The 12,381-nt window shown below is 43.5% G+C and overlaps 1 protein-coding gene across 1 annotated transcript in view; it reads right to left on the reverse strand.

Moving 5' to 3' along the window:
- Window positions 1-12,381, reverse strand: part of phykpl (5-phosphohydroxy-L-lysine phospho-lyase) — a 28,033-nt gene that overhangs the window by 4,260 nt on the left and 11,392 nt on the right. Inside the window, exons 4-9 of the mRNA XM_080201508.1 lie at window positions 11,546-11,620; window positions 11,205-11,292; window positions 10,993-11,109; window positions 6,791-6,873; window positions 4,699-4,924; window positions 73-227 (exon numbers count right to left, since the gene is read on the reverse strand). Of these exons, the coding sequence (XP_080057634.1) occupies window positions 73-227; window positions 4,699-4,924; window positions 6,791-6,873; window positions 10,993-11,109; window positions 11,205-11,292; window positions 11,546-11,620 (744 nt within the window). The remainder of the gene's footprint in view (window positions 1-72; window positions 228-4,698; window positions 4,925-6,790; window positions 6,874-10,992; window positions 11,110-11,204; window positions 11,293-11,545; window positions 11,621-12,381) is intronic.

Genomic DNA, 12,381 nt, shown 5'->3' on the forward strand with positions numbered 1-12,381 from the left:
AAGTGAAATGTATTATACTTTTGATTTTGGGTTGGTATTTGGAAATGTTTGTTTTATTGGCGGATTCAATACCTGACATCACCGATGATTGGATGTTTGGCCTTTTGTTCATTTAGCAGACTCAGAAGGTAGGTACCGACTCGTGTAGCATTCCCACATAGGTCTTCCTTTTCAATGACTTCTAAAACCGCAAGCCCAATTGCACAAGATACTGGACTTCCTCCAAACTGTAACATCAAGGACAATCTAATAAAAACATTTGTTTGAAAATTTTATAACCAGCATACATTTTAATAAAAATGGAATGTTAATGCTTTATTCTGTATCTTTAATTAGATCTTAACATTGATTAACTTTCAGCATTTCAACTCCAACATAAAGTCTCTTTGCCTTTATGGATCCAAAACATGGAGGACTAGCAAAACAATGTTGATGTAAATCCAATCCTTCACCAACTGATGCCTCAGAAGGATCCATAGGATAGACTGGACAAATATCATCAATAATGTTAAGTTATGGGAAGAGACAAAACAAGACCCAAAGGTCCTCCAAATCAAAAGGTAAAAGTGAAATTAGATAGGCCATACTTTGAGGAAGCAACGGAACAACATTACACAGTAAGCACTCACATGGAACATACAAGGAAAGAGAAAGCAAGGTAAACAAAGAAACATCTGGAGGTAGGATTCAGAAAAGGAGATGAGAACTGAGCCATTATACATAGAAACAATTGGAGAGTTTGGCCCAAAATTGGATTAGATGGGAGAGAATTTGTCCATGGCCAATGCTCCAACAAGGAATGAAAAGGCTAAGGACCTACCTCACATTAAGTTGATCTTTCTCTGCACCCTAGCTATGACTGTAACACTATATTGTGCATCCTAACATCAGTGGTAGGGAAATTATCGAACAGAATTCTTTTGAGACAGGATTTACTCCCACTCGGAAATGAATGGGTGTATTAGCAAGAGGCAACATTGTGAAGGGGAGATAGTGTCTCACTAACTTGATTGAGTTTTTCAAGAAGTGATGAAGATGATTGATGAGGGTAAGGTACTGGGTGTTGTCTACATGGACTTCAGTAAGGCCTTTGACAAGGTCCCTCATGGCCGTCAGGTGCAGAAGGTGAAGTTGCATGGGATCAGAGGTGAGCTGGCAGGGTGGATACAGAACTGGCTCGGTCATAGAAGACAGGGGTTAGCAGTGGAAGGGTGTGAATGGAGGGCTGTGACAAGTGGCATCCTCAGGATCATTGCTGGGACCTTTGTTGTTTGTAATATATATAAATGATTTGGAAGAAAATGTAACTGGTTTGATTAGTAAATTTGCAGATGACACAAAGGTTGGTGGATTTGCAGATGGTGATGAGGACCATCAGAGGATACAGCAGGACATAGATTGGTTGGAGACTTGGGCGGAGAGATGGCAGATGGAGTTTAATCTGGACAAATGTGAGGTAATGCATTTTGGAAGATCTAATACAGATAGGAAATATACAGTAAATGACAGAACAGTTAAGACTATTGATAGGCAGAGGAATCAGGGTGTACAAGGACACAGGTTACTGAAAGTGGCAACGTGGGTGGAGAAGGTTGCCAAGAAGGCATACGGCATGCTTGCCTTCATCAGCTGAATTTAAAAACTGGCAAATCATATTGCAGCTTTATAGAACCTGGGTTAGGCTGCATTTGGAATATAGTGTTCAATTCTGGTCACCACATTACCAGAAGGATGTGGAAGCTTTGCAGCGGGTGCAGAAAAGATTTACCAGGATGCTGCCTGGTAGGGAGGGCATTATTTATGAGGAGAGGTTGGAGAAACTTGGTTTGTTCTCACTGGAATGATGGAGGTTAAGGAATGACCTGATAGAAGTGTACAAGATTATGAGGGGCATGGACAGAGTGGATAGTCAGAATCTCTTTCCCCCAGAGTGGAAGAGTCAATTACTAGGGAGTATAGGTTTAAGGTACGAAGGGCAAGGTTTATAGGAGATGTACGAGGCAAGTTTTTTTTTACACAGAGAGTGGTGGGTGCCTACAGCTTGCTGTGGTGGATAGTGACATTTAAGTGACAAATATATGAATAGGATGGCAACAGAGGGCTATGATCCCCGGAAAGGTAGAGGGTTTTAGTTAAGTTGGGCAGCATGGTCGATGCAGGCTTGGAGGGCCGAAGGGCCTGTTCCTGTGCTGTAATTTTCTTTGTTCTTTTCTTTCTTTCTCCCCTACATACTCTATGAATTGTACATTTTGTCCGCATAGCGCACAAGAAACAATACTTTTCACCGTATCCCAATACATATGACAATAATAAATCAAAGAAGAAAGAAGAAATGTCTTTGGCACATTGTAGAACTGCTTTGTGTTAACTCAGAGATGATAAATAAAGCTGAGGACACACAGGATATGATTTCCCAGGTTACTTTGGTTTATAAACTGTAACCATTCATTCGTAGGAGTTTTTCTTATAGAATAAGAAAAAGCATCTGGGCAAAGGGGCCAAGTTACTGGATAGTGATTAGGCTCAGTGGTCATGAACAATTTCCTCTTTCTAACTAGGGATGCTGAGCAGTGGCTCTGGAGTCTCATGTAGGCCAGAGCAGGTAAGGACAGCAGATTTCCATTCCTAAAGGACATTAGTGAACCAGATGCATTTTTCCAACAATCAACAATGGTTTCATGGTCATCGGTAGATACTTTTTTATTGAACTCAAATTCCACCAGCTGTCGTGGCGGGATTCGAACTCAGGTCTCCAGAACATTAACTGAGTTTCTGAATGAATAGTCTAGCAGCAATACCACTAGGCCATCATCTCCTCTCTGAAGGGCCAAAATTGTTCACAGCTTTCCAGGTGTGGTCTAATTAGTGCCTTGTATAGTTTTAGCAAAACTTTCCTATTTTGTATTCTATTCCCTTTGAAATAATGGCCAACATTTCATTTGTTTTCCCTATTACCTGCTGAGCTTGCATATTATCTTTTTGTGATTTATATATGAGGGCCCTCAAATCCCTCTGTGCTGCAGCTTTCTGCAGCCTTTCTCCATTTAAATAATATTCAGCTCCTTTATTCTTCTGACCAAAGGGCATTTTTCTACATTACGTTCTATGTATTCCTTAACCACTGAATCATTGTCATTTAGCTCACCCACACTGCAGCCTCCACTCTCATCCAAACAAGCAGAGAGAACCCGATCCTAAAGGTGTGATCACCTCCTGAAACAACGTGTCCAGCTAACTCTCTCCCTCACTAATATGTCACAGTGTCTGCACCTCAGCCTCTAGCTCAATGACTCTGAGCAAAAACTCCTCATGTCCACATTTACTGCAGGCGTGTTTGCCCTGGATTAAAAAGTTATCCAGGAGCTTCTACAGGCGACCCTCTTGACACATCACCTGCCCTGCACCCTTAATGTGTTTTAAATAATTACTTTTTTTATTTACATTTACTTTTTAATGGTGTCTTTTATATATTTTGTTAAATAATCACCAAGTTATGCACTCAGTTTGCTTCTCTGATGTTAACTCTATTCTGTTTTGGACTACTTGTATCACCTTATTGTATTAGGCCCTAACTTCCCCTTATTTTCAACACAGTGCCCCTTATACACTTACCAGCCAATCAACCTACCAGTTTCTTATGACCATGCAGTTTCTTGTTGTTCTTTCACAGCTGCCTCACCAAATACTCCTTCACTCCTGCAGCAAGGTAAGATCATTTTCTGAAACTGTTAGAAAGCAAAAAGCAACAGAACACCTCCTTCCCCTCTGTCCCAAATTCCCAAATATGCTCATTCAGATTGTGTCTCATTCAGGTGACGTCTCATCTTTCACTGTTCACGTGCCCACTTACTGATCATGTACTTTGATTTGATTTATTATTTTCACTATATGCTAATACACGTGACAAGTACTGTTTCTTGCGCACTATACAGACAAAGCATACCATTCATAGAGAAGAAAATGAGAGACTGCAGAATGTAGTGTTACAGTCATAGCTAGGATGTAGAGAACGATCAACTTAATGCAGGATGAGTCCATTCAAAAGTCTGGCAGCGGAAGGGAAGAAGCTGTTTTGAGTCGGTTGGTACATAACCTCAGACTTTTGTATCTTTTTCCCGATGGAAGAAGGTAGAAGAGAGAATGTCTGGAGTGCGTGGGGTGCTTATTCGTGCTGGCTGCTTTGCCGAGGCAGCGGGAAGTGTAGACAAAATCAATGGATGGGAAGCTGGTTTGCATGATAGATTGGGCTACATTCATGACTTTTTGTAGTTCCTTGCAGTCTTGGGAAGAGCAGGAGCCACACCAAGTTGTGATATAACCAGAAAGAATGCTTTCTATGCTGCATCTATAAAAGTTGGTGAGAATCATAACTGACATGCCAAATTTCCTTAGTCTTCTGAGAAAGTAGAAGCATTGGTGGGTTTTCTTAACTATAATGACGGCGTGGGGTGACCAGGACAGGTTTTTGTTGATCTGGGCACCTAAAAACTTGAAGCTCTCGACCTTAAAACTTAACTTAAAACAGTTCCTTTTTCGTACAGAACTCTAATTTCCTGCTACAGCAATCAACATCTATTGAGGCCCCTATTCAGACAAAGGGCTTTCAGGTGATTGACAATTGACTGATTTAAAGCTTTCCTTTTGTGATCACTTGATTTTGCTACACAGTTATAGTCATAGCTATTGGTTCTGACTTACTGTGTTAAAATGTTCCACTCCAGTGGCAGCAAATGCATCTGCAATTGCTTTGGTTGTAGCCACGCAGGCCAATGGATGTCCATTTCCAATAGGTTTTCCCATAGTTACAATGTCAGGTGAAAAATCATCTCCTTGCAGTTGGAATGCCCAGAAGCGCTTTCCAACTCTCCCAAATCCAACTTGGATTTCATCAGCAACAAATAAACCCCCTACTTTGTGAATATGTCTGCAAGAGAGAATAGAACATAAAGTTATCAGCATTACATTATCTCTCCCCCACCCCCTCCTGTTTGTGAAAAATATCTTGTAGCAATTGAGATCTGGCTGTATAAATACTTAAGTGTAAATGACATTGAGATGTAACTTTCCTGATAGAATTTCAATGAAATATGCAGCACACAACAGACATAGATAATACAACTCAGTTATGGAATATATTTGTTTGTATAATGCTATGTTGCCTTTTTTTTTCACCTGAATGTTCATCTCAGAATCTCTCGCACACAAAGGTGTAAAATGCTACAGCCAATGTCATTGCTAACAAACTGTTGGGAGCATAAAGAGGTTTATTCAGACTATCCTCCTCTCAATTCAATCATTTACAGCAGCTAAAAGTAAAGCAGCACTTTAAAAAAAATCTGCTTTTTTGTAAGAATAAGAATCTGCAATGATATTTTTTGTAGCAATTGCTGCAAATAGCTTAAAGATTTCCAACTACAAGATCATCATAATGTCAGATAAATATACCCCAGAATATCACAGAAACCCTACAGGTCAGGAGGAGTCCATTTGGCCCATCGAACCGGCACTGATAACAATTCCACCCAGGCCCTATCCCCGTAACCCCACGTATTTACCCCACTAATTCCTTTAGCCTACACATCCCATGACACTATGGGGCAGTTTAGCATGGCCTATGCTCCTAACCTGCACATCTTTGGACAGTGGGAGGAAACCCACACAGACACAGGGAGAACATGTAAACTCCACACAGCCAGTGACCCAAGCCAGGAATTGAAGCGCTGTGAGGCAGTGGTACTTACCACTGTGCTGCCCAAATGTGACACATTAATTAGTAACTCAGTTAGATAAACTTTTCTCCCCCTCTTCCTGGTATTTTCCATATCTGGGCCTCACAGTAACTACGAAGGAAAGCACCCTTCTCAGATCCTCTGGAAGTACGAGAGCACTTTGTTTAATTTTTTTCCCTTTCTGTCAAAAACTTTGGCCTCATGCAAGTGCTTTAACATCATGACATCTGAGTTTGACGTCTCAATGTTGTGAGTGCAGAGTTAGGTAGCTATTTACTGTAAGTATGAAATTATATGACTTATTAATCGGAAATTGAGGCCAGAATCTTAACCACTGTTCATTTACCCATCCCGCTGCAGTGAAAGGAGATATAGGGGGCTGCCAAATTCTTCAACCTTGCTGCAGCTTGAGTGTGGCGTGAATGGCAGGTAAGTTTGTGCCCTACATCTTTTCTAAATAAATTGATTTTAATGTCTGCTGTGCTGAGGTCCAGCTTCTGAAGACTCGATTGAGTTTCTATGAAGTACAGCATATATGGGTGGCACGGCACCACAGTGGTTAGCACTGCTGCTTCACAGCTCCAGGGTCATGGGTTCAATTCCCGGCTCGGGTCACTGTCTGTGTGGAGTTTGCACATTCTCCTTGTGTCTGCATGGGTTTCCTCCCACAGTCCAAAGATGTGCGGGTTAGGTTGATTGGCCATGCTAAGAAATTGCCCCTTAGAGTCCAGGGATGTGTAGGTTAGAGGGATTAGTGGGTATAATATGTAGGGATATGGGGGTAGGGCCTGGGTGGGATTGTGTTCGGTGCAGACTCAATGGGCCGAAGGGCCTCTTTCTGCACTGTAGGGTTCTATGATATCCAATAGCTGAAAGCAGTTACCACATACGGTGAATTGTCCATTTGCTGGAAATATTATTAAAAGCTTACTTACATTGAGGAGATCCCTGAAAGTATTGGGAAGTTGTGACCACCCATTAGAATTAATTAATTTTTTAATATAGTTAAGCAAAGAATGATGTGATGCACTCATTTAGACAAAGTAATATGTAGTACATACTCTGCAACTTTCTGGAAATATCCCGCAGGTGGAACTATCTGACCGGCAACACTTGGCAATGATTCAGCAAAAAAAGCAGCAATCTGGAGAGCAAGAAAGATTAAAAAGGAAACGATCACCCCACACTGCTTTCTAATGGCGGAAAAATTTAAACCAGACCTCTGAGTTCAAGAGCATATAGCAATGTTAAAATGTTAATCATGGACTGAAATCCACAACTTTCCAACTTCCCCAGTGCCTCACTGGGTCTGCACTGAGCCAATCAGACAGCAAAGATTTAGCCAATATACAGTGGCCAATGCAACTGATGTCACTGCCAATAGACTGCAGAAAAAAAATGGTCAGTGTTTTGAAGATGGATGACTATCCAATATCTTCTGCTGGAAAATAGGTGTGAAAATCTGTGCAAAGAAGCTTCTCCTGATCCCTGAAGCCTTTCCGGCTTTTTGTTCAAAATTGCTTGGATTCATTCTTGTAACCTATTCTATCCAGTGATAACTCAGCTGGACTTTGCCCCTACCCAATTTTCATTCTGCTATTTTTTTTATATTCATTTATGGGATGTCGGGGAGGCTGGTTGGGCCAGCACCTATTACCCATCCCTAATTGCCCGTGGGAAAATGGTGGTGAGCTGCTTTCTTGAACGTCGGCAGTCTCTGTGGCATAGGTACACGCAAAGTGCTGTTAAGGAGGGAGTTCCAGGATTTTGAACCATTGATAGTGAAGGAACGGCGGTGATATATTTCCAAGTCAGGATGGTGAGTGGCTTGGAGGTGGTGGTGTTCCCATGTATGTATTAACCGAGTGCAGACGGGTGTAGGGTTGACAGGATAAAGGAAGTGAATGGGTGGCTCAGAGATTGGTGTGGGAGGAATGGGATCGAATTTATGGGGCATTGGCACCAGTATTGGGGTAGGTGGGACTTGTTCGGGCGGGATGGGGTTGGTCTGAATCGTGCTGGGACCAGAGTGCTGGCGAATCGAGTAAAGAGGACTGTAGACAGGGCTTTAAACTAATTAGGGGGGGGGGAGGGTGCGAGGGTAGGTGATGTTAGGAGGTCTACAGTTAAGGATAGGGTACAGGTAAGGGAGGAGGCTGAGGATGTCCCAAGTGGTGGCGTTACGGCAAATAGGGTCCAGAAGAAGGCTGGGATGAAAGCGCTTTATCTGAATGCACGAAGCATTCGGAATAAAGTGGATGAGCTGGTGGCGCAGATCGACACAAATGGATACGATCTGGTGGCCATTACAGAGACGTGGCTGCAAGGTGACAGGGACTGGGAGATGAATGTACAGGGCTATCAAGTGTTTAGGAAGGATAGGCAGGAGGAAAGAGGGGGTGGCGTAGCTCTGCTGATTAAGGACAGCATCAAGGTGGTAGCAAGGGATGATATCGGAGCCAAAGAGCAGAAAGTGGAATCGTTGTGGGTGGAGATTAGGAACAGCAAAGGGAGGAAGACGCTGGTGGGTGTCGTCTATAGGCCCCCGAATAATGATCTGGAGGTGGGGCGGGCTGTTAACGCGCAAATAAGTGCGGCGTGCAGGAATGGGACGGCAGTAGTTATGGGGGATTTCAATCTGCATATTGATTGGTCGACCCATGTTGGACGAGGTGGGCTCGAGGAGGAGTTCTTGGAATGCTGCCGGGATAGTTTCCTGGAACAGTGTGTGTTGGAGCCGACGAGGGAGCGAGCTATCTTGGATCTGGTGCTATGTAATGAGGCGGGTAGAATTAGGGACCTTGAGGTGAAGGATCCTCTTGGAGAGAGTGATCATTGTATGGTGGAGTTTCTGTTGCAGATGGAGGAGGAGAAAGTGGGTTCCCGGACACGTGTCCTTTGTTTGAATAGAGGGGAGTATGGTAGGATGAGAGAAGAATTGGCGAATGTGGACTGGGGGAGCGCGTTGGAAGGTAGGTCTGCTGAGGAGCAGTGGAGGATCTTTAAGGAGATCTTTCTTGGTGCTCAGCAGAAATTTATTCCGATGGTTAAAAAGGACAGTAGGAAGAGAGGTAATAAGCCGTGGATAACGAAGGAGGTGAAGGAAAGTGTTAAATTAAAAGCGGAGGAATTTAGAGTAGCTAAGAGCAGTGGGCGAGAAGAGGATTGGGAGAGGTTTAAATGTCAACAAAGATTGACAAAAAAGTTGATAAAGGAGGGTAGAAGAAGCTATGAAGCTGGGCTAGCGCTTAATATAAAAAAGGATAGCAAGAGTTTTTATAAATATATAAAAAGGAAGAGGCTGGCTAGGGTGAACGTTGGTCCCTTAGCGGATGAGAAAGGGGACCTAGTGGTAGGGGATGGGGATATGGCTAAGGTCTTGAATAACTTTTTTGTTTCTGTCTTCACGGAGGAGGACGTGAATAATTTGCCGGGTGTTAGCGATGGAAAGGTGGTAGGACTGGAGGGTCTTAATGACATTACTGTTACTAGAGAGGTGGTGCGCGACAGACTGGAGGGGCTGATTGTGGACAAGTCCCCAGGACCGGATGGAATGCATCCGAGGGTTCTGAAAGAAATGGCGGAGGTGATAGTGGATGCCTTGGTGGTTATTTTCCAGACGTCGCTGGATTCCGGGGAAGTGCCGGAGGATTGGAAAACGGCTAATGTTACGCCGTTGTTTAAGAAGGGTGCCAGGCAAAAGGCGGGGAATTACAGGCCGGTTAGTTTAACGTCTGTGGTAGGTAAAATGTTAGAATCCGTCATTAAGGAGGAAATTGCGAGGCATCTTGAAGGGAATTGCTTGATAGGGCAGACGCAACACGGTTTCATTAAAGGGAAGTCGTGTCTGACAAATTTACTGGAGTTCTATGAGGATGTGTCTAGGGCGGTGGATAGAGGAGAGCCGGTGGATGTGGTCTTTCTGGATTTTCAGAAGGCGTTTGATAAGGTACCTCACAAGAGGTTACTGCAGAAGGTCAGAGGACATGGAGTTGGGGGTAGGGTGTTAGCGTGGATAGAGGATTGGTTGTCAAATAGGAGGCAGAGAGTGGGGGTCAATGGGTGCTATTCGGATTGGCGGTTGGTGACTAGTGGGGTGCCCCAGGGGTCGGTGCTGGGGCCTCAGCTATTTACCATTTATATAGATGATCTGGAGGAGGGAACCGAGTGTAGGGTGTCGAAATTTGCTGATGACACCAAGATTGGGGGAAAGGCAAATTGTGCGGAGGGTGTGGAGAGTCTGCAGAAGGATCTAGATAGGCTGGGCGAATGGGCCAGGAAATGGCAAATGGAATTTAATGTTGGCAAGTGTGAGGTGGTCCACTTTGGTAGGAAGAATGGTAGGAAGGACTATTACTTACGGGGCGAAAAACTGCAGCAGGCGACGGTGCAGAGGGACCTCGGGGTCCTTGTGCATGAGTCGCAAAAACCCAGCCTGCAGGTGCAGCAGGTGGTCAGGAAGGCGAATGGGATGCTGGCCTTCATAGCGAGGGGGATTGAATATAAAAGTAGGGAGGTCTTGCTGCAGCTGTATAGGGCATTGGTGAGGCCGCAGCTGGAGTACTGTGTGCAGTTTTGGGCGCCGCACCTGCGCAAGGATATTTTGGCCTTGGAGGGAGTGCAGAGGAGGTTTACTAGGCTGATACCGGAGTTGAGGGGGTTGAGCTATGAGGAGAGGCTGAATAAACTAGGCTTGTACTCGTTAGAGTTTAGAAGAATGAGGGGAGATCTCATTGAGACGTATAAGATGATGAATGGGATGGATAGGATAGAGGTGGAAAGACTCTTCCCGCTCAAAAAAGACAGTAGGACTAGGGGGCACAGCCTCAAGATAAAGGGGGGGCGGTTCAGAACGGAGTTGAGGAGGAACTTCTTCACTCAAAGGGTGGTGAATCTCTGGAATTCTCTGCCCGTTGAAGTGGTGGAGGCTGCCTCGCTAAATATTTTTAAGAAGCGGGTTGATGGGTTTTTGATAAGAGAGGGGATTAAGGGTTATGGGGAGAGGGCGGGAAAGTGGAACTGAGCCACGACAGATCAGCCATGATCTTATTGAATGGCGGGGCAGGCTCGAAGGGCCAGATGGCCTACTCCTGCTCCTATTTCTTATGTTCTTATGTTCTTATTTGCCCTTGTTCTTCCAGGTGGTAGTGGTTGTGGGTTAGGAGATGAAGACAATAATCAGCCTCCATATTCCTGCTCCCTAGAATTTTCTTTCTAGATTACTTCCACTTAGTCACATATCACAACATTGTCTTTCCATTACCTTACGATTTTTCTTTTGTACTTCATCAATGACAGCTTTCACTTCATTCGCATAGGCCAAGGCTGGATCAGGGTGATCCTCCCTGAACATTCCCCGGTATGTATCGGGAAGAGGTACCTGCCCAGAAAGTAATATTTGCTTTAATTGAAAGGAAGGTCACAATGTAAATGTTTTAACAAGTATTGCAGTTTAATTACTAGACTTCAACATACCACATGAACCCAATCCTTTTGTGGTCTTAGACTCCGGAATTTATAAGGGCTGATATCTATCAATGAATTAAGATGTCCATGGTAGGCACTTTGAATAAAAAGAAAATAATTACATGGTTAGTCACATGCACATTACAATAAAGTAGAAACACGATTGAATGCTATATGACCTGAAGTATTGCAACACAATGGAACAATCATCTTAAACCTAATACTACTTTAAACCATGCAACACAAACAGACAACCATTCAAAAGACAAATGGTTAAAATTGAAAACTTACTAAAGAAAATGTATACTTGAAAATTGATGTTAACGCACCGTTTCACACACTTAACTTACTGGTCCATGACGACAATGTCCTCATGTTGGGTATATTGTTGAGCTAGCCTAACAGCAAGATCATTTGCCTCCGAACTGTAATGAGGTTGAAAAAAGAAAACTCAGGTCATTTTTGGCTTAAACCTTTTGTATGAACAACTTGAGTTGAGTTACATATGTGTGAGGCATTTAGTATCCCAACAAATCAACATTTTAACAGTTGCTATACATAGAGAATTTGAAGAAAATGCTGAGTGGAGTACTCTTTTGTTACAGTAAATTTTCTTTATTTTGCAGTTTTGTTACATTATGTTCAGTTTCCATATTGGGTGGGACTCTCAAATTTTGGTAATGTCATCCGATACAAATCCTGCTGGTCCTGGCAGCGTGATCAACGCCTCAATTTTTTGGACACTTTGAAAGTATTATTTTCCTCACATGAAAAACGTCACATCGATACTGCAAAGTGTTTAATTCAGTGCCAGCACCCGCCACAAGAGGACAGTAGTGCAATACCGTAAGAAGATGAATGACCTATTCCATCTGCCAGAGCTAAGCGCTCCTTGTATCCTCTCTGCACTGCATCTCCACCCGTCACCTTGTGGAATGTAACCTCAGCCTCACATGCTGCTACCTAGTAGGGCCCCAACATCCGACCTCCAATAAGCTTCTTCGCACCCCGAGACTGCTTTCCTCACAAGCCCTCCCTGCTCACATACCATGCCACAAATTTTATCAACATCGAACCTGTCAGATGGCTAGCTCACATTATCCCCATTTGTGTCCCTGCAAAATAAGCTTACTCACAACAGCTATGAGCACATGGTGGTGGGATGCTGGAATTAATGATCCTGACT

The sequence above is a fragment of the Carcharhinus amblyrhynchos genome, chromosome 13, assembly GCF_965287045.1.
Source record: "Carcharhinus amblyrhynchos chromosome 13, sCarAmb.v2.hapA, whole genome shotgun sequence".
In the NCBI taxonomy this organism is placed as follows: Eukaryota; Metazoa; Chordata; class Chondrichthyes; order Carcharhiniformes; family Carcharhinidae; genus Carcharhinus; species Carcharhinus amblyrhynchos.